The 19,894-nt window shown below is 36.7% G+C and overlaps 2 protein-coding genes across 4 annotated transcripts in view; both read left to right on the top strand.

Annotated features, from left to right (window-relative positions):
* LOC107691284 (tau-tubulin kinase 1-like) overlaps positions 1 to 17,163 on the top strand; it is a 35,057-nt gene extending 17,894 nt beyond the window's left edge. For 2 of the 3 annotated variants that reach the window (XM_016489807.1, XM_016489808.1), the window contains exons 7-16: positions 719 to 727; positions 1,613 to 1,678; positions 1,790 to 1,882; positions 2,014 to 2,139; positions 2,291 to 2,445; positions 3,557 to 3,761; positions 3,895 to 4,058; positions 4,957 to 5,500; positions 14,428 to 15,929; positions 16,425 to 17,163. In XM_016489807.1, coding sequence (XP_016345293.1) covers positions 719 to 727; positions 1,613 to 1,678; positions 1,790 to 1,882; positions 2,014 to 2,139; positions 2,291 to 2,445; positions 3,557 to 3,761; positions 3,895 to 4,058; positions 4,957 to 5,500; positions 14,428 to 15,929; positions 16,425 to 16,869 — 3,309 coding nt within the window. In that variant the 3' untranslated portion in view covers positions 16,870 to 17,163. The remainder of the gene's footprint in view (positions 1 to 718; positions 728 to 1,612; positions 1,679 to 1,789; positions 1,883 to 2,013; positions 2,140 to 2,290; positions 2,446 to 3,556; positions 3,762 to 3,894; positions 4,059 to 4,956; positions 5,501 to 14,427; positions 15,930 to 16,424) is intronic. The other variant, XM_016489809.1, reaches the window with a different exon arrangement.
* A 1,244-nt stretch (positions 17,164 to 18,407) lies between these two features.
* LOC107691370 (solute carrier family 22 member 7-like) overlaps positions 18,408 to 19,894 on the top strand; it is a 3,491-nt gene continuing 2,004 nt past the window's right edge. The window contains exon 1 of the mRNA XM_016489942.1: positions 18,408 to 18,901. Within this exon, the coding sequence (XP_016345428.1) occupies positions 18,495 to 18,901 (407 nt within the window). The 5' untranslated portion in view covers positions 18,408 to 18,494. The remainder of the gene's footprint in view (positions 18,902 to 19,894) is intronic.

Here is a 19,894-nt window from a genome sequence, read left to right as displayed (position 1 = left end):
CTATCTATCTATCTATCTCTCTCTCTCTCTCTCTCTCTCTCTCTCTCTCTATTTCCCCCTCATTCTCTTTGGCCTTTCCTTTCTGCACAGCTGAGTCAATCGATTCAGGCAGGAAACAGAGCGTCATTCATCTATCTATCTATCTATCTATCTATCTATCTATCTATCTATCTATCCTAGTTCAGTGCTATAGCACTAAAGTGGTTTGTTTTTCTCCTGCAATCTTCAGGAGCTGTTGTTTTTTTTCTGCAGCAAATTGAAATTTTAGTTTGAGCTGATTCAAATTCTATGGTGCATCACATTTATGAGATATGAATAAATCATTTCAGGGTTATAAATAGTTTTGGTGTCCTCAGAACTGTAAATGTCGCCTTCTGTTGAATGCATACAGTATGAATAGGACAATCAAGGTCCTGAGACATGCTGCCATGTTTGTTTGTTTATTTCTTTGTTTGTTGATATTGTTTGATGTTATATATTTTTAATTGTTCTCTGGTACTTTTTTTGTTGTACTAACATTTTCTTATGGACAGCATTTGAAGTGGATTGCATGGGGTCATTTGTATAATTATGCCTGGTGCATTATTTCTGCTTTTTCTTTTGTTTGACCATCTTGTCTTATTTTTGCAGTTTTCCTTTGGGGTTTTAAGTTATGACGTGCATGTCTGACGTATTTCTCCATCTGTTCCCTTCTCCCCATACTCTCACCAATGGAAAGACTTTCATTGTGAGTGACTTCATGGAACTTTCATCTTCGTTTTATAGCTGATCTTTCCACAATATAAAAAAAATACTGCACAAATTTACATCTAAATTTACATACAAGTAGTTATCCTATTTCCATTCCTGTCATATATATATATATATATATATATATGTTTATTGGAATAAAATCGATTGAAAAAAATGAACTGAAAGTTTTGCACATAATATTCATTCCACTTTTAATTTCAAGTTTGATTCTTAATCATGTTCTAATCCAAAGAGAAGTTGATTTAATATAATATATAATACATTTAATGAGCCATTTGTAATTCATGTCGAATAATGCTTGTGAGATTTCTTTTCGAGAGTTTGACCTTTATGTTCATCAAAAGTGCAGTCTCTATAATTGGCAATAAAACAGTGAACACGACAATAGAAAATTAACTGCATCCAAATTAAATGTCATTTGTTCTGAAACAGATGCTACTTGTCATGTTATTTAGTTACTCAAAAAGAAATTAGAGCAGGTTTGTGAGAGAGAGAGAGAGAGAGAGAGAGCCACTGGGACTTATACACACTCATGCACACACAGACACACAGGTACATTTACATGATGGAAGGTGTTTACCTTTTGTGTTGCGTGTTCACTGTTCTGGAAGAATGGAATGCCATGTTCAGTCTCTGGGCAAAGCCATGGTGCCTCTTCTTTCAGAGTGTATTGTGCACTGTTTGTCCCTTTCCTGTTGCTACTGTAATGAAAGTTATAATGCATACAATTATAAAGTAATGCACAGTATTTTTTTCTGGTTTGCTTTGATTTACCTTACATAGTACCAATTCTAAGTATTACAGATAACAAAAATGAATTTATCAAGGACAGATTTTCCTAATACATTTCTGCTTTTAGCCCAGAACTGTTGCAGGATTTCGAGGGACTGTTAGATATGCATCTGTGAATGCACATAAAAACAAAGTGAGTGCAACTTACTGTGAACTTGTGTCAAACAATGTATTTTACAGAAGATACAATCATCTAATTCTATTTACCTGTTAATTTAATAGAATTCTTGTGTTGTTTTTACAGGAAATGGGTCGCCATGATGACTTGTGGTCATTGTTTTACATGCTGGTTGAATTTGCTGCTGGGCAGCTGCCGTGGAGGAAAATCAAAGACAAGGTGCTCTGACTTCCCTTACCTGATTTGAAAATCAGTATTTGTTGTCTTTTGTTTTATTCAATTTCATGACATTTTTATTCTGTGTCATACAACCATTGTTAAAATCTACTTTTGTAATCTGCATCATTTAGGAGCAGGTGGGTCAGATTAAGGAGCGCTATGATCATAGGATGCTGCTTAAACACATGCCATCAGAGTTTAATGTCTTCCTGGAGCATGTTGAAGGCCTTGACTACTACACCAAACCCGACTATCAGGTACCTACACCAAAAAACTCTCTCTCTATAAATCTATGCTACATATACGTATATATGCAGTGCTTTTCTGAAATGTTATTACTTTTACATGGATTACATGGATATGTTACAGATATGGGTGGTCTTTTCTGTGGTGTCTTTTCTGTTTCAGCTCCTGATGTCAGTGTTCGAGAACAGCATGAAAGAACGCATCATCACAGAGAACGAGCCATATGATTGGGAGAAAAGTGGGACGGACTCCATGATGTCTGCCACTACACCGACAGCAGCGCAGCAGAACACACGGCCCACAGCAGCTATAGTTGGGTAAGCACCACATGCATGTGTGAACATATTACACGTCATTTGATCTATCTATCTATCTATCTATCTATCTATCTATCTATCTATCTGTCTGTCTGTCATCTATCTATCTGTCTGTCTGTCTGTCTGTCTGTCATCTATATGTCTGTCTGTCTGTCTGTCTCATCTATCTGTCTGTCTGTCTGACTGTCATCTATCTGTCTGTCTGTCTGTCATCTATCTGTCTGTCTGTCTGTCTGTCATATATCTAGCTATATGTCTGTCTGTCTGTCTGTCTGTCATCTATCTGTCTGTCTGTCTGTCTGTCTGTCTATCGATCTATCGTTCTATCTATCTATCTATCTATCTATCTATCTATCTATCTATCTATCTATCTATCTATCCTAGTTCAGTGCTATAGCACTAAAGTGGTTTGTTTTTTCTCCTGCAATCTTCAGGAGCTGTTGTTTTTTTCTGCAGCAAATTGAAATTTTAATTTGAGCTGATTCAAAACCACATCTCCAAATCAAATAATAACTTTAAAAAGTTAAATAAATTACAAAACTGTAATTTTACTGTGAAGAAAGTTCTATCTATCATGCTCACTTTATTGTTAAAGATCCTCATGTACGCTAACACACACATGCATGGAACTTAACAAATCCCATTCTAATTCACCATTGTGTCTCGGGGGGCTTCGTTACTTGTCGCACATTGTCACATAAAAGCCGTACAGATGGATAAAAGGCTTGCTTACAGTCTGAAATACACAAGCAACGAGAAAAAAAAAGAGACAAGCTTGAATCTGTTGTCTTCTTTGTTTTACTTCATTACTGTTATTTGCATACTGATAAATTTACTGCATTTTGCAAACTGATTGATTGGTCACAAACATCCAGTGCTTTTTGAAACATTGTAGGTAGTTTTCAGTGGGTTTTTATGTTTAGAGAGAAGAAAACTCACTTCTGATGGAAATGTCACTGACTTATTTTAGTCCATTGCAGTTCTAGAAAGGCAGAGTTGTTGTATTGCTCCAGGACATGAACAACATTTTACCATGAAAAAGAAAAATGTCTGATGATGACTTTTAAAGGAGTTCCCCCTCTGACGTTCTGATCTTTTCTGGGACCTTTAGGGTCATAAATATGACCCCGATGCCAGGTGACCTTCAGAGGGAAAACACAGATGATGTTGTGCAGGACGAGCACCTAAGCGACCAGGAAAACGCCCCTCCGATTCCTTCTGGCCGGCCAGCTGATGGTAGCCAGTTACCTACGGACGCAGACGGATGGGAGGAGACAGACTTTAATCGCAACAAACTCAGGATTAACCTTGGAAAGGTGCAGAGCAGTATAATGAATATAATCCAATCAAATACAGTCAAACAAATTTGTTTATTTTTAAAACAATTAAACATAATAATCCATTTTATAAATCAATTTCCCTTAAATTTTCTTTGATTTTATGTTGCAGGGAGGTCAAGAGGAAGATGGTAGCCGGGGTGTGTGTCCTGTGTCACCTCAAAGGGGTTTGGACTCTCCAGGTGTGCAGGTGCACTCGCTCAGGTACCGACGGATCAACAGCCCTGAATCTGATCGCATGTCGGCCGCTGATGGACGGGACGGTTATGGACAGCGGTGAGTCATAAATTTACTTTGGATTTGTGCAAATTTTGTATTGACTGATCCAATCAGAAGTTAAAAGAACTATCCATGTAATAGTATTAGTTTAATGTTTTGAGCCATAAAAGTTTTAATTCACTGCATAATTCAAATAAAGGCATTGCAACATGAGTATTCACACTAATGTTTGAAATTTTGGGATCATTTAGAATTTTTTGTTTTGAAATAAATAAATAATACATTTATTCAGGAAGGATGCATTCAGTTGGTTAAAAGTGACAGTAAAGGCATTTAAAATGTTACAGAATACTTCTATTTCAAACAAGAGCTGTCATTTTGTACTTTCTATTCAAAAAAAAAAAATGTACCACAGTTTCCACAAAAATAAAAAGCATGACAACTGTTTTCATCCTTAATAATAAGAAGAAATGTTTCTTAAGCAACAATTCTGTATATAATTATGATTTCTGAGGGATCGTGTGACCGTGAAGACTGGATTAATGAAAATTCTGCTTCCCATCTCTGGAATTAATTACATTTCAAAATAATAATATATTACAATTCATTTAATATATTCATCTATAATATATTAAAATAGAAAACAGTTATTTCAAATTCTAATAATATTTCTCATTATTTATTTTTTTTTGATCAAATAAATGTAATAAAAGTCTTGGTGAGCATGTAAGACTTATTTAAACAATTTTACTTACCCCAGACTTTTAAACAGTAGTGTATATAATCCAATAAAATGACATAAATATATATAATGTTGACCTATGAAGTAATGTAATTTATTATTATATAATATTTTGGTCACAGTGTTCATTCATACTCTTAATATTTGTTATTTACTTGTTTATGTTCTTTGTATCATTTAGCATTAAAAATGTGGAATTTATTCCTTTCTCAGCTCTCGAATGGACATCCTGGGTTCTCCTTCTCGGCACGTTTACTCCTCCCAGCCTGCTCAGATGCTGTCCGTCGATGGCTGCCGCGGAGACCGCGGTCGTAATGAGGCGTCTGCATCGGTGGACCAGGAAGCCCACAGCAATGCATTTATCCGCTCTGTCCCACTCGCAGAAGAAGAGGACTTTAACAGCAAAGAGTGGGTTATCATAGATAAAGAAATGGAGCTCAGAGACTTCCACCATCTTCCAGGGGCCGAGCCCACCACTTCCGGCACCACGGATGAGGAGCCGGAGGAATTACGCCCTCTGGAGGAAGGAGAAGAGCGGCGGAGACATAGAGGGACAGATCCGTCGGTCAGACCCAAGATGTCACACGGCGACCACACTACACGAGGCATGCTGCCTCTTACAGAGGAGGAAGCATCCAGGAGGAGCGGGAAAGGCCAGTCAACATCTGTGGAGAGCCCTGTGCAGTCGCCCTGTCACTCGCTACCCTCCGGACGGCCGCGGCGGAGAGAGCCAGATCCCAACGGACCTCAGAGACAGGTAAGATTATCCTCACTAAGCTGCACTGACATTCTTATGCTAAAGATGGAGTGAGCTGGTTGGTTTGAGGTGAATGAGGTTGAAAATATTTGATGGTGGTAAAGAAATCATAAGGTCCAGTTAGAAGAGCTTTTAATTTGTTTGTTTACAGACACTTTTAACATGGTTTATACTTTGCATGCAATGTTTTTGAGCACTTGGCATGTTGAAGAAAATTATATATTTAAAATTAGATCAGGAAAGGGATGTTTATTGTTCACAAACCAGGACTTATCAGCAGAGAACTGGATTTTATCAGTTAATAATGAAATGAATTATAATGAAATGTCACATAAGATGGCAGGAACACTAATGTAATTTCTTTATTTTACATTGCATCTTGATAGATTGTTAATTCTCTGCTTGCATATCAGTGACATATATTTCCAAAATTCTATTAATATATTTTAAAAAAATATTAAAATATTTTTACACAATTTCATACAAAAATGTAAATATACATTACCTTTCAAATGTTTTTGAAAGTAATTAATGCTTTTATTCAGCAAGGATACATTAAATTGGCCAAAAGTGACAGTAAAGACATTTATAATAATACAAAAAAAATCTAAATCTTTCTGTTAATCAAAAAATCCTGAAAAAATGTATAATGGTTTCCACCAAAATATTAAGCAGAATAAAAGTTTTCAACGTGTTTTCAGAGCAGCACATCGCATATTAAAATGATTTCTGAAGGATCATGTGACACTGAAGATCTTAAGGAGTAATGATGCTGAATATTTAGCTTTTCCTTCACAGGAATAAATTACAGTTTAAAATCTAATAACACAGGAAACATTTATTTTAAATTGAAACAATAATTTATAATATTACTGTTGTTACTGTATTTTTGACTAAATAAATGCAGCCTTGGTGAGCATAAGAGACTTCTTTAAACACACACACACACACACACACACACACACACACACACACACACACACACACACACACACACACACAGGATTTAAATACTGTATGTGTTTGTATTACATTTTGTAAAATATATTAAAAAGCATTAATATCCTCTTTGGATTACTTTCCATTCTCCTTTAACTGTGGTGCCTGACTTTTTTAGCTACCGTATATAGAATAACCTACATAAGGGATTTCTTTTACCTTACAAAGAAATTTGTTCACTTCCCACTTGAACATGAAATACTGGTTCTGAAGACTTGGTTTAGCTTAAGACATGTTTAGAGCACTTTCCTTTTTTAATTTTAAAATAGCTTATCTGTCTTAAAACCAGCTTTTAATCAGTGCACAGCCAGTGCTGATGGGGCGGTGCTGTTGTCTCACTTCACTATTTACAGGGTGTGTGCCTATTTCTTCTTCCCTTTCTTCTCTCTCCGTCTGTCACTCTCTCTATAATTCACTATGTCTGACACACAGACTCATGATTCCTCTCTTCTTTTCTGACCATCGAACATTTGGTTTTCACATGATTTGGTACAATATAATGATTCTTCTTCGTTCATGGTTGGTATTTTGAGCATTTGTTGAATGCAGAAGTTGAGCTGTAACTAAGGGGGTTTTCAAACTGCTCTAAGGTCATGTACACACTGCAAAGATTTGCGAGGTACAAGTGAATTTCAATAAGCTATCATTATCAGATGTAAAGAATAATGAGTCATTCTTACTACAGCCTGAAATATGGCTGTAATCCTAAGGATATTTTTACATCTTGCAACTGTAGACATGAAACATGGATATCAAACAAATCGTATGCCATTTGTTATGAAACCATTGTCAACTGAGGCCGTTGTTCGTGTTGTGTTTATGCTCATGCTGATTTCATTGCATTAACTAGCTGTTCAGTTTAGTTCTGCACACACTACATGAATTTAATAACATTTCAGTTGCTCACACCTTAGTTTGATGATGATAAGATAAAAATTCTGTTATCATTTACTCACACTCATGTCATTCCCAACCTTTCTTTGTGGAACATAAATGCAAAAAACCAAACAGTTTACATTGACAGTTTAGAATGACGTGAGGATGAGTAAATAATGACAGAATTTGCATTTGTGGGTGAACTCCCCTAGTGAAAAAGAAATATTAAAATGTATTTGAAATACATTTATTTTGTGCTAAGTATACTACAAATACATTTACATATGTATGTGCTTAATAAAAATACCCTGCAATTGTACTTGTACTGGTATACTTAAAGTCTGCTAAATTGGATCAACTCATTTTGAGCTTAAAGCACTTTAATTGTGCGAAAGTAGTGCTGGAGTCCAACTAAAAATATGCTGAAGTATATTTGATTGTGCTAAAGTGGAACTATTGCAAGAATATTTCAGGTACACTTTAATATCTTGCATTTAAAAACTGATATTATACAGAGATCATACAATCCTTATTTCCAGTTCCAGTGCATTGTGCAATGAAGAAATATTTCAAATAAAGTTTAAGTATAAGTAAGTCTTAAGTGATATGTCAATAAATATGTTAATGGTTTGAAGTATACTTAGTATGAAATAAATGTATTTTAAATAAATTATGGCATAGGGTTTTTTTTACTATTGTGTCCCTTTAACATTTTTAATTCAGTTGTCACTCCTGTAAATAACCAAACCCAGTGTGAACAGAACAGGTTAACAACTCAGAAGAGGAGTAACAACCATATTTACAGTAGCTGCAGTGTGTACATAGTGTCCACATTTCTTTTCTTTTTTCCAGATAAATTACTAGATTAAATATCTAGTTGGTTTTCAGCAGTTTTCACAGGAAACACAACTAACTCTTGAACTCTGAGGCTAAACCAGAGGGTTACGTCTATCTTGTCCTTCAAAAAAAAAAAACTTCTTTCTTTTTTTTTTTTTTACCTCAGTACTGTCTTTGTGTTATTGACTGCATTGTTAAAAATGAGGGGTCTACTGCTGAGCGTTTTTACAAATTTCTTAAATTCTGACTGATCTGTTTTTTTTTTGTTTTTTTTGTAGGATGCTCAGCACTAAACCGCTCAGTAAAATTTTGCTCTGATTCATATTAAAGTTATTCATTTTCATATTTTAATGTTTGTCATCCCTCATAGTCCAAAACAGAATGTGTGAAAAGATTTCAGACGCTCTTTACCACTAGGGTGAGCCAGATGACATGTAGTAGACCAGCAGTTTTGCTCATCATAGATAGCTCAAGTTAGTCAGTTTTTATTGTTCTCATTTAGCCAATAGGAAATACAGCAGAACGCAAAGATGTGAAATATATTTTTCAGGGGCATTTTCTGAATTATCTTTGGAAAAACTTGCCCCTCATATTGTATCGCTATAAACACAGTCACAGCTTTTTCAAGCTGAACTGGGATTGCTGGATTGTCTCTTTTGAATGATAGCCGAAACCTCAAATCAAAACAGATGAGGATGCTCATTTTCCCAGCAGTCTTCACCTTTTAAATGCCCACTGTCTTTTGCTCGGCTTTTCACTCAAAATCACGTATGACACGTTGATTTCACCCACGGAGAAAATACCAAGGCTGTCGCTGGAGCCACAAAAGAAGAGTGAAAGAGGTGTTTGCGGTAAGCACAGTTTAGGCTAGTCCCTTTTGTACCTGTTTGATGAACTTGCTCATTGTTTTTTTCTGATTTGATTTCTGTTTTGTCATCATTTTATCCATTTTTACCCATTTTTATCCATGTGTGTCTGTGTTTGTATGCCTGACGAGTCATTTTTCTTAAGTTGTCTGCATTTACAACGATGGTTTTCCGATCGGCAAAATGGTTAAAGTACTTTTGTCTCGAATCTCTCGGCTCATTGTCTTGTACATGGACACAAATGCCACATTTTTGAGAGGTGGATCTGCATCAAACGAACAGCCTCTGTGGAATAAAGAGGCTCTCAATGTTGGCCGCCCAACCAAAAAGAAAAAAACATAGCTATCCCTTTAGCTTTGTCTCTTGTGAAGACTTGTTTCCAGGCAACCCATTGTAGGTCTGTGTAAAGAGAGACCGTTCCTCTCTTTCCTCTGAGTGTCTGGCGTTCTCCGCACTGCATGCGACTGGGGAGATGCCTTAAATGTTACAAATACACATCCTCCACTGAGCTCGTGAATTTCAACACATGCTCTTTCTTGTTTTATTTCAGCCGGATGACGACAGGCCACACTCGGGCCCGCGTTCCAACCAGCTACGCCGTCTCGCCTCCTACGTTTTCTCGTCCTCTACGTTGGAGACCGAGCAGTACCCTCACGCCGGAGGATCCTTCATCCAGCGCAGCCGCTCAGCCGAAAGCAGCCCAGCTCACGGTAACCTCCGATCGGGCTCGAGACGTCACGCTCCCCTGCAACCACCCGGAAGTCCGCGCAGCAGGCACTCCATGCTCAACGTGTCCCGACTGCAGATCCAGCAGATGCTGGCCAAACTAATGAACAAGAACAGCTGAGGAAAGCTGATGTAGTCTCTTCTCATACACCCATGTGAAAGACTTTTTTTTCTTAACAGGATGATGAATTATTTTTGGGAACTTTTCTGATGCAATAAATTGTAGAGGGCTGTAAAAACGGAATGACGTGTTAAAGGGAATGCAGTGCTTTTACACCTGCTCTTCATACAGTGGTTGCCAAAATGATTAGAACACTAGTATTTTCACCAGCTAAAAAATGGTTTAAGTCTATCTTTTACTGTAGTGTGTCAGTAGGAAATATCAGTTTACATTTCCAAACATTCATTTTTTTGTAATAATCCAGTGAGATTTTTGTTTGACAGCAGCCAGTGCTCCACACAGAGATCTGATCTCATCATCATCCAGTCTGTCTGGAATGACATGAAGAAACAGAACAAACTGAGACAGACTAAATCCAGAAGAACTGTGGCAACGTTTCCAAGATGCTTCAAGAAACCTACCTGCAAAGCTACAGTACTGTTAAAAGTTTTAGGCACTTGTGTAAAAAGGCTGTAAAATGGGGATGCTGTCAAAAATAATGTCATAAATAGATTTTCTTTATCAATTAACTTCTATTAACTAAATTAAATCAACACCATTGTTGTGACCATCCTTTGCGTTTAAAGCAGCTTTAGGTGCACTTGTGCATAGTTTTTCAGGTAGCTTTGCAGGTAGGTTTCTTGAAGCATCTTGGAGACGTTGCCGTAATTCTTCTAGATTTAGTCTGTCTCAGTTTGTTCTGTTTTTTCATGTGATTCCAGATAGTCTGGATGATGATCAGATCAGATCTCTGTGTGGAGCAATGGCTGTTGTCAAACTAAAATCTCACTTGGATTATTACAATTAATGGCAAAATGAATGTTTGGAAATGTAAACTGATATTTCCCACTGACACACTACAGCAAAAGATAGAAATAATTGATTTAAAACCATTTTTTAGCTGGTGAAAATACTAGTGTTCTAATCATTTTGGCCACCAGTGTATCTCGCACAAATTTCTCTTCATTATCTGCAGTTGTGTTTGTGTACCTCAGTTGCATGTGTGTCACATTTCTGCATTGCAGTTGTGGTCACCCTGAAATATATCTGATCACGTTACTTTAGCCTGAAGTTATTTCATTGTCTTCCATGCAAAAAAACATGAAAGTTTGTTTTGTTTCTTTTACTTTTTTGATGGTGTTTGTCATTGGATTATGATTTTTACATTTTGTATTTAATCATTTAATTTAATCATAATTTAGGCTGTCGAACACTTTATGAGCCATCATTCATATTTACATATAAATATGTTTCTTAATGATCCATCATTCATATTTACATATAAATATGTTTACATAATGTTTCTTACATACACAGGCTTTCAATTTTACAAATAAATTTTAATTTTTCTGTGCTCTAAAGGTGCTTTGCCTCACAAAGGAGATGTTATGCAAGTTAAATGAAAGTGTTTTAAATGTATAATGGAATCATAGGAGCAAAAGGGAATAATATGTCTACACTTTTATAACCAATGGAGTGGCATGCTGGAGTCTGGTTATCTCCTGCCAACTAAATTTGAGATAAATGAGTCAGCTGTTTTGATGCGGTCATAAATGAAAGATCAGCACGCTGTATTTTGGTTTCTCTGCCACTGATTAAAATTATTATAGCCATAAAGTACGCAAAAGCAAAAAAAAAAAAAACAAGCATTTTCCTTTCCATTCTGATGTGTGTTTAAGAAGGTGTGTAGATAAAAGCTTCTATATCTTATTTAATCATACATTTATGTGCATAGAGCTTTGAATGCACCATGTAAGCATTATATCTCATTGAATACCTCCTAGTTAGTCTTGGGTTGGATGCAAAGATTTGTGTTGTATGTTACTGAGTAGCAAAAGTGTGTGTGCAGGACTGCTGTAGTGTCTTTTGAGTACTGTTTCTCACTAGTGCACTTTAAAAAAGACACCGAATTGGAGCCATATCTCTGTTGGCGATTCGAAAAAAAAAATGCCATTGATTGCAATAAGATGTGAACGGTGATTTTGAATTGAGAGGTATGAGAGGTGGTGTGCTTTTGTCATTTTCTCAATTAAAATCCACCACTGTTTCTTCTGAAAAGGAGAATTTAAAATAAGGGCATATTCTAGAAATATTATGTACATTAGTAGGACATATACATTTAGTGATTAAATAGCACCTTCGTTGAATAATCTTCACGTTATGGTTATTGGTGACTAAAGTTGTTTTTTTTAAGCTTAACCTAGGCTTGAAAGGAGAATGCAGTGTTATTGTGGTAGCAGGTGGAGATCTTTTGGCAATATGACATAAGAAGCATGACTGAATTGTGAAGGTGGATGTATTACTTTTTCTTGCCTCTTGTCAGGAAAGCAGATGAAATGGTCATGACTTGTTTTAAAAGACATTTACTTTAACTAGTAGTTTTTTTAATGGCTCTAATTTATTTTTTTGCTAAAGAAGCATATTGGAAAGGAAATTATGAAAGAATAAAATCTAAACTTTCACAAAAAGTGTATGCCAAAATCAGTTGTTTGTTCACACAAGCATAAAACTCAAGTCAGTTTTGGAGTGTTTTTCTGCACCTTTATATGATCACATTTACTGAATTGTGCATCTTCAGTGATAAGTATTTGAGCATGATACATTTCAAAAAGGACTTGTTTCTGGTACTGTCACAGTCATGGCTTCTCACATGAATGTACTGTTTATATACCCAAACAGGCTGCTAACTCTTGCACTTGTTTTGCACATCTGCTTTTGCCTGGTTTACATCAATGTGTTTAGCAGTAATTAAACAGAAATGACACCGAAATGAAAGGTGCAAGAAAAGTCGATATTGTTGAGACTGTCCAGGTCTGTTGACCAGGAAATGCTGGAAAGACGATGTTCAAAATCTTGTTTTTTGCATGACTAACAAATGAAGTTGAACTGAAAATGTAAGAAAATTTTGTATGGCTTATGTTATGCCTTTATGTTCCATGAATTGTATGTTGATCATTGATTTACATACTAAGTGATTAACAGAGCAACTTGAAGTCTTTTTGAAACCAGTATATTTCATTGACAATATTCAGAATATTTAATTGACAAATAAAATTGCATTGAAGCATAAAAGCAGTGGCAGCACAGTAGAGAGAACAGGTCTCTCTTCCATCTTTGAGATCTTCAAAATAAAATTATAAAGTGTTAGCATGGCCCATATGTTTTTTTTTTTTAAATAAGATTTTATTTTAGTTTATGTATACTGTTTACACAATTTTCTAAGGCCTTTTAGTTTATCTCTACCTGAAAATCTGCATGTGATGCTCTGAAATACCAAAAAGAAAGTAATTTATTCTGTCACACCCAACTGAACTGCTCTTATGTCTAATGAGTTTTACTTTATGCCTATACACAATGCCTTTGTCACAATAACACGTTTTATATGAAGGAAAATGCTGTATCATAGCTGTAATGTGCATGTTGTATGATATATTGTTGATTGCAGGGTCATTCTATATAATGTATGTAGAATGTATGGAGATGTGATGGATCAATGACATTTGGAGCATAATCTTGCCCGCAGGGAGTGATAAGCTGTGAGAAGCTTCACGTGAACTACAATGAACTCTGTTATGTTGGTACCGATACACGGCTGAAAAGCAACAATGTACACAAAACAACAGATAAGCTCTAAAAGAGCTGATACAAGCACCGACTGTTGTCGAAATTTCATGTATTTAATATATTTGCAATTAAAAACAACTATGTGTCAACGGTAACAGTGTTTTAAACATTTTAAAGTGTGTGCTGTAAAATAAAGTATAAAAATAAGTTGCAGAAGGTTTTATTTTACTTTTTATGTAACCAGGCAAGTCACTTAAGATCAAGATTTTCATTTACAATGACAGTCTGGTATTGTTATGTAATGTAAATGGGCTATGATCTATTAGATTGATGTACAATAAGCATATTACCTTTTCTATGACAATATCACTGTACAATACGCTTGTAATATTTTCCAAGTAAAGCATGTATTTTAACCTTTTTTAAAATTACAGGATGTATGTACATCAAGAAAGAGAATCCTGTATACATAAAAGCATGTTATCTGGTTGGTTTTAGTCTATATATTGTTTAGAAAACCTGTATGTTGGGATACACTTGAAAAAAAAAAAGCAAAATATGACTGGCTGCTGTAAAAGGGAAAATTATTTAACACATTTTTGTGCCTTTTTTATGTATGTAATCTAGACAATCTTGAAAAGCTTGTGTACAATTTAAACAAAATTAAAGTCTTTGAGAGAAAAAAATCAGTTGTGTTGTGAGGTTGACGTATAGGAATGATTGTATAGAAAATGGTTAGAAACTCCATTCTGAAGTACATTATATTCTCATATGCATTAAGTATAGGTTTTCCAGGAAGATCCCACTGAATAAAAGTTTATCATTGTTTTTCTTATATTGCCTTACAATTACATTACATGGCAGCATTGTAACTTTTGCATTTGTATGTTGTCTTTTAGGGCCCAACCCCGAATGAGCCTTTATTGTCACCCACTGACTACAGGACTAAATCCCCATCCTCAGAGAAGGAAATGTTCCATATCCTTCCTAAACTGCAGGCAAAGAGAGCCGACTTCCTCACCGTCATGCTTACAGGAAGCCTACACCAGCGACGGGCCTTCGCGGCCACACCACCTGAGACACAAGATGAAGGACCCAAAGATAACGACGTCACGAAGAGTGAATCTAGTAGTGGTGCGAGCGAAAAGAGCACTGAACGTAGTCAAGATGGGGCTCCATCCACCTTAGTGGCCGATGATCCACACAAGGAGCCAAAAGAACCAGGTTCAGTTGCTGATGTAGATCCTGACCAAGAGGACATCTCGAAGACCCTTGTTTTGTTTTCACCAGGAGACATGAAGAAGTCTCCACATGCTATAAATGGGACTGAAGTGGATCAGGGTGTGGCAGGATCTGGTGCCCCTCAAAATGAGCAGCTGGATGAAGTTGGTCGACTAGAGGTACAGATCCAGGAGGACATAAAACAGGCAGAGAGGCCTACAGATGGAAGGCAACCTGATGCAACTGCTGTTGACCCATCCATACAGACATCTAAACCAGTGGTAACCATCTCAACAACTCAAGTGGCCTCAGCCTCAATTGCATCACCCCCTTTCTCCAAAGTGGAGCGAACTTTTGTACACATTGCAGAGACAACCCATCTGAATGTCATGTCTTCCAGTGGTGCACAGGTTCCTGAACTTTTAGAGGAGGTTGAAGGAAAATCACAGGCCAAACGGATAGATAAGTCTTCCCTTTCTCAAGGGCCAGGAGAAGTAGCATGTGTCCAGAATGAAGTCACCTTTCAGACTCTTACAGAAGGACCTCAGGTAACTAATGTTCTGCATAGGTCTTTGCCAAACGAGATTACTAAAAAACAGGACGATCTTGTGGTTCCTCTAGCCTTAGAGTCTAGGGAATCTATCCATCGAGATTCATCAACTGACTCCAAACAGGACAAGCAACCAAAAGAGGAACATCAAGAGGAGAACACAGTACTTGAGAGTGTTTCTAAACATCCACGGCCAAGGAGCAAAAGTCGAATTCCTATCCTAGGCCCGGAAGAGGAGCCAGGATCCGAACAATCCCTGTCCACCAAAGAACGACTGCGTAGAAGAGCCATGCAACAAGACCTGGCCCGTCAAGTTGTGGAAAGACAACATCAGGGTCGCTGGATGAGACTGAATTCCAGGACTTCATCCTCGTTATCTTCTGGAGATGAGCCTAAGAGACCTTCAGAGACTCTTTCAACTACAGGCTCAGAGGAAGATATTCCCGAATCTGATGATTCCATCAACAAGCTCAAGAAGGAGGCTGAGGAAAAGTACCGAACTGAGTGGCACAGCAGGATCCCACGACCAGTCACACAAATAAGGAAGCCTTCAACTAAACTAGTAGTTGCAGCTCCTGTTGTCCAGCCTGAAGCCGAGACTCCAAAATTAGAACAAAAGGCAAGCAATGGGTAAGTCTAGTTTAACATAAGTGAATTTTATTACTTGTACACTAATTTTGCTCAACCCTGTTGATAGCATACCATAAGGTGCGGAAGAGGATTAGGGCCAAGCAATAATAAAAAAAAATAAAACCATCTGGAGATTAAAGTCATTATGTTGCGAGATTAAACTTGCAGTTTTTAGAGGAAAAAAGTTTAAATAAAACGTTGAGAATAAACTCATACTTTGAGAATAAACTCATTGTGTGAGTTTATTCTCAACATTTTATTTTGACTTTTTTTTCTTAAAATTTAACATGTTTTTTTCTCAGAAAACATAGACTTTATTCTCTAAATTTAATGGTTTTATTTTAGACATTTTTCTTGAAATTAATGAGTTTAATCTGGCATTATAATGAATTTAATCTCAAAATGGTTTTATTTGTTATTATTGCTTGGCCTTAATCCTCTTCCGTGATAAGGTGATACATTAAATAGACTTTTTTTTTTTTTTTTTCACCTTAGTCCAAAAGTACCGTCACAATTAGGATCAAGTGCTCCAACACTTCACACAAGATCGAAATCAACACTGTCCCGCTCAACCATGTCAAGTGGAAGCAATCGCATGCCGCTCTCCTGTGTTCCGGCATCATCCCGTCGCAGCTTGAGCGCCGCAAACTGCACTTTCTCTTCAACCCGTATAGCTAGTCCTTCACCCCATAGGCTACCCCTGCGAACTGCAGTTAGCGAATCCCGCAAGCAGCCGTTTGCCCTCCGAGTCACTGTGGAGCTCCCAGTGAAGTCTAGGACTACTACTTGCAGTGGTCCTGCAAAGGACGTCAAATCATCACCAAACCAACCCACCACTACATCTGTCAGGAACCAAACCAAAGCTTCTGCTCACTCGAAGAACACAGTTTCCTTGAAAAGGGAAAAAAGCACAAGCAACAACACACCTGCAGCCAGATAAGACACTGTGACTGATGTTTACTGGGATTGTTTCTTCTCAATTACTTGAACATCTAGCCTCAAAATGTAATCTGCCCCATTGACTAAAATTGACCTTTTTATTTAATTTAATGTTCTTCCTAATCAATGAATGGCTAGTTCCAATTTTGGATTCTGCACCAAATAATTTTATGTTGTACTATAAGATGTAGAGCTTTCACTTTGATGGAAGTTTCTTGGAACATAATAGAGGAAATGTCGCATTTAGATTACACGGTGCTATACTGTATATGAGTTGTTCTGTTGTGCATATTTCATTTAATTTATGGTTTTTGAAGGTATACTTTATTATTAATTAGATGCCAAGTTGTCTTTGGCCCTTGACACACAATAATACTAAATGAGATAATGTAATATTATTTATAACATCTGAAACAATCATACAGTATATTACATGTATTTAGCCAGCACAAATTATTATACACCACTAGACACACAGAACGTTGTAAAATCTGCCACATATCCATGGACAAATGCACTAATTTCCTCTGGTCTGCAGCTCGGCCCTCTTTGTAAACCTTGTGATGATGGGCATGCCTTGTCTTTAGCTTGTTACGTGTTTGATGATACTGCTGTATGCTTGTACATATTCTTTTCAGTATTTCTTGCAGAGACCACTTTATTTTTATCAGGCAAAGGAAATGATCAAGTATTTGGGTTTTAATTTTGTTAAAGGAATATACATGTGGGTTCTACACCGAGTTGTCTCATTTTCTAAGCATGGCAGAAATCACACAGTTATTGATAATTGTCAATACAGATTATTTCTAAATGAACAATTCTCACCTATTTTGCTCTTATTACAATGGTGAGATGTTAATCAAGATTTTTGTTGGAATAAGGAGCATAAAATTATCCAGTCTTAATTGTGTTATGTTGTTGTTTTTCTACACAAGACACATTTCACTCACTTCATACATTAAACTGCTTATATCAAACTGACTCTTTTTAATCGGTCATCTAAAAAGATTCAAACTTGCTCCTGTTCCTTACCAATTTGAATCAGACAGTGACTGTGATCACACCTGATTCCCCCAGAGATCTTTGTTTTATGAATTAATAACATAATTCAAAAAAATAAATGTTAAAATTTTTATATCTGTTGGTGATTTTCTTAAATATCTGAAATTCGAGAGTCAAATTAAATTGACCAAATCTTGCAACAGAAAAAAAAAAGGCTTTTCTCCTTTAATACAGACATCTCACTTGCTATTTTCAATCTAAAAAAGCTCATTGTGGAACCAATGTATTTTCAATGTCCTCTCTCCAGCTAGTCAGGTGAACTTAAGTTAAAAGTGAACTTTTAAGGCCTGGGACTCTTCTTTTTCTTGAGCTTACCAAGACAAAGACCTTCTTGTGTCTCATACAGGCCCTGAAAAGCATGACCGGGAAGAGTGTTATGATAACATATAGCAATTCAACATTTCACATCTCCTCAGACTATTCTCTGCTCACTATTCATGACAGACCAACCCAGAACAGAGCAAATTTCATCAAGAAGATCTAGATTCCGATGGGTGAGTAGAACATACATTAGGAACAAAGAAGAATATCAAATCTATCTGGCAGCTCATCTCACTTTCAGCTATGAGGTTTGAGGAAGTCCTTCATGAAATTGGTGGCTTCAACAAGTTCCAGTTTCTGGTTCTATACATCCTGTGGCTCCCACGCGTCATCCTCCCACTGCACTTCCTGCTCCACAACTTCATCTCAGGTGTGCCACCCCACCACTGCGCCCTGCCTCACTTGGATGACCGGTACACAGCTGGCACAGAGAAGGACAGTGCTGAGGTGTCGGCACAGATTCTGGCACTTGGCATCCCACATAATGCAGATGGGTCCTACAGCTCCTGCAAGATGTACCCCCTTCCCCTGGACTTTGACCCTAATGCTGACCTCTCCCTAGTGTATGGAAACCGATCAAATGTGTCGGTGCCATGCCAGCACGGATGGGTATATGACCGCTCACAGTTCACCTCAACAACCGCAACTGAGTTAAAAATAAACAAAATGCTTTCCTGTACTTTATATGTTGATGATATTTTGAGTTACTTATTATATCTACTTCAAAAGCTAGAATGACTTTGTATTTTACCCCTTTTGAAAGGGTAACGTAAAAAAGGACTTTATTTCACCAGTGTATTCTCTAACAAATATGTTAATCTTGGTTTAGCTTGGTTAATCATACCTTAATACACAAGCATATAAGCTTGTATATTGAGGTATGATTTCTCTCTCTTGTTCCAGTGGGATTTGGTATGTGACAACAAAAAGCTTAACCAAGCCCTTGCCACGTTTTTCTTCATTGGAGTGACAATAGGTGCTGTCATGTTTGGCCAGTTGGCAGATAAGTATGTTATTTTTATTTATACTGTATTATGTTCTAAAACCATTTGTTCCATGTTTTTTTTTCCTATGAGTGTTAATTTTCTAGCATTTCTTTTATCAATGGACCTTATACGAGATTCCTTAGGCTAAAAGCCGGTCACATGACTTTTCTGCAATCAAGTGTCTCTACTCACATGTCTGAGGTTGAAAAACGATTCATTCCCCTTGATTTGTTCTGCATAGCTGACTTGTACATATTTATAATCGTTCTTTTCAATCTCTCTAGTCAACATGAAATCCAAGATGATCCGGTTTATATTCTTGTGAATGATTCATCATGATTCATGAATGATTTTAATGCTTTTTAAAGTCTCTTATGCTCACTAAGGCTGCATGTATTTGATAAAAAAAAAAAATTCTAATCCCAAAAGTTTTACATCAGATTCTAGAAGAAAAGCAGGTTGAGCACACGTATCATGCTGGTTTAGAATAAAAGACACGATCACTATTGTTTTTCACAGACTCAGTCATGCCATTTTGCTGTTTATGTGCATGCTGTTAATACCTTCATAAATTCTGCTCATTCTACAGGTGTTGAGTGGACAGACGTTAAACATCGCACATTTACAGGTACCATCATCAGTCTCGGGTGGAGTGTA

This window comes from Sinocyclocheilus anshuiensis, unplaced genomic scaffold (genome assembly GCF_001515605.1).
Source record: "Sinocyclocheilus anshuiensis isolate Anshui unplaced genomic scaffold, SAMN03320099.WGS_v1.1 scaffold1154, whole genome shotgun sequence".
Lineage (NCBI taxonomy): Eukaryota > Metazoa > Chordata > Actinopteri > Cypriniformes > Cyprinidae > Sinocyclocheilus > Sinocyclocheilus anshuiensis.
The sequence above is the reverse complement of the archived record's forward strand: the minus strand, read 5'-3'. Positions and strand labels throughout refer to the sequence as shown.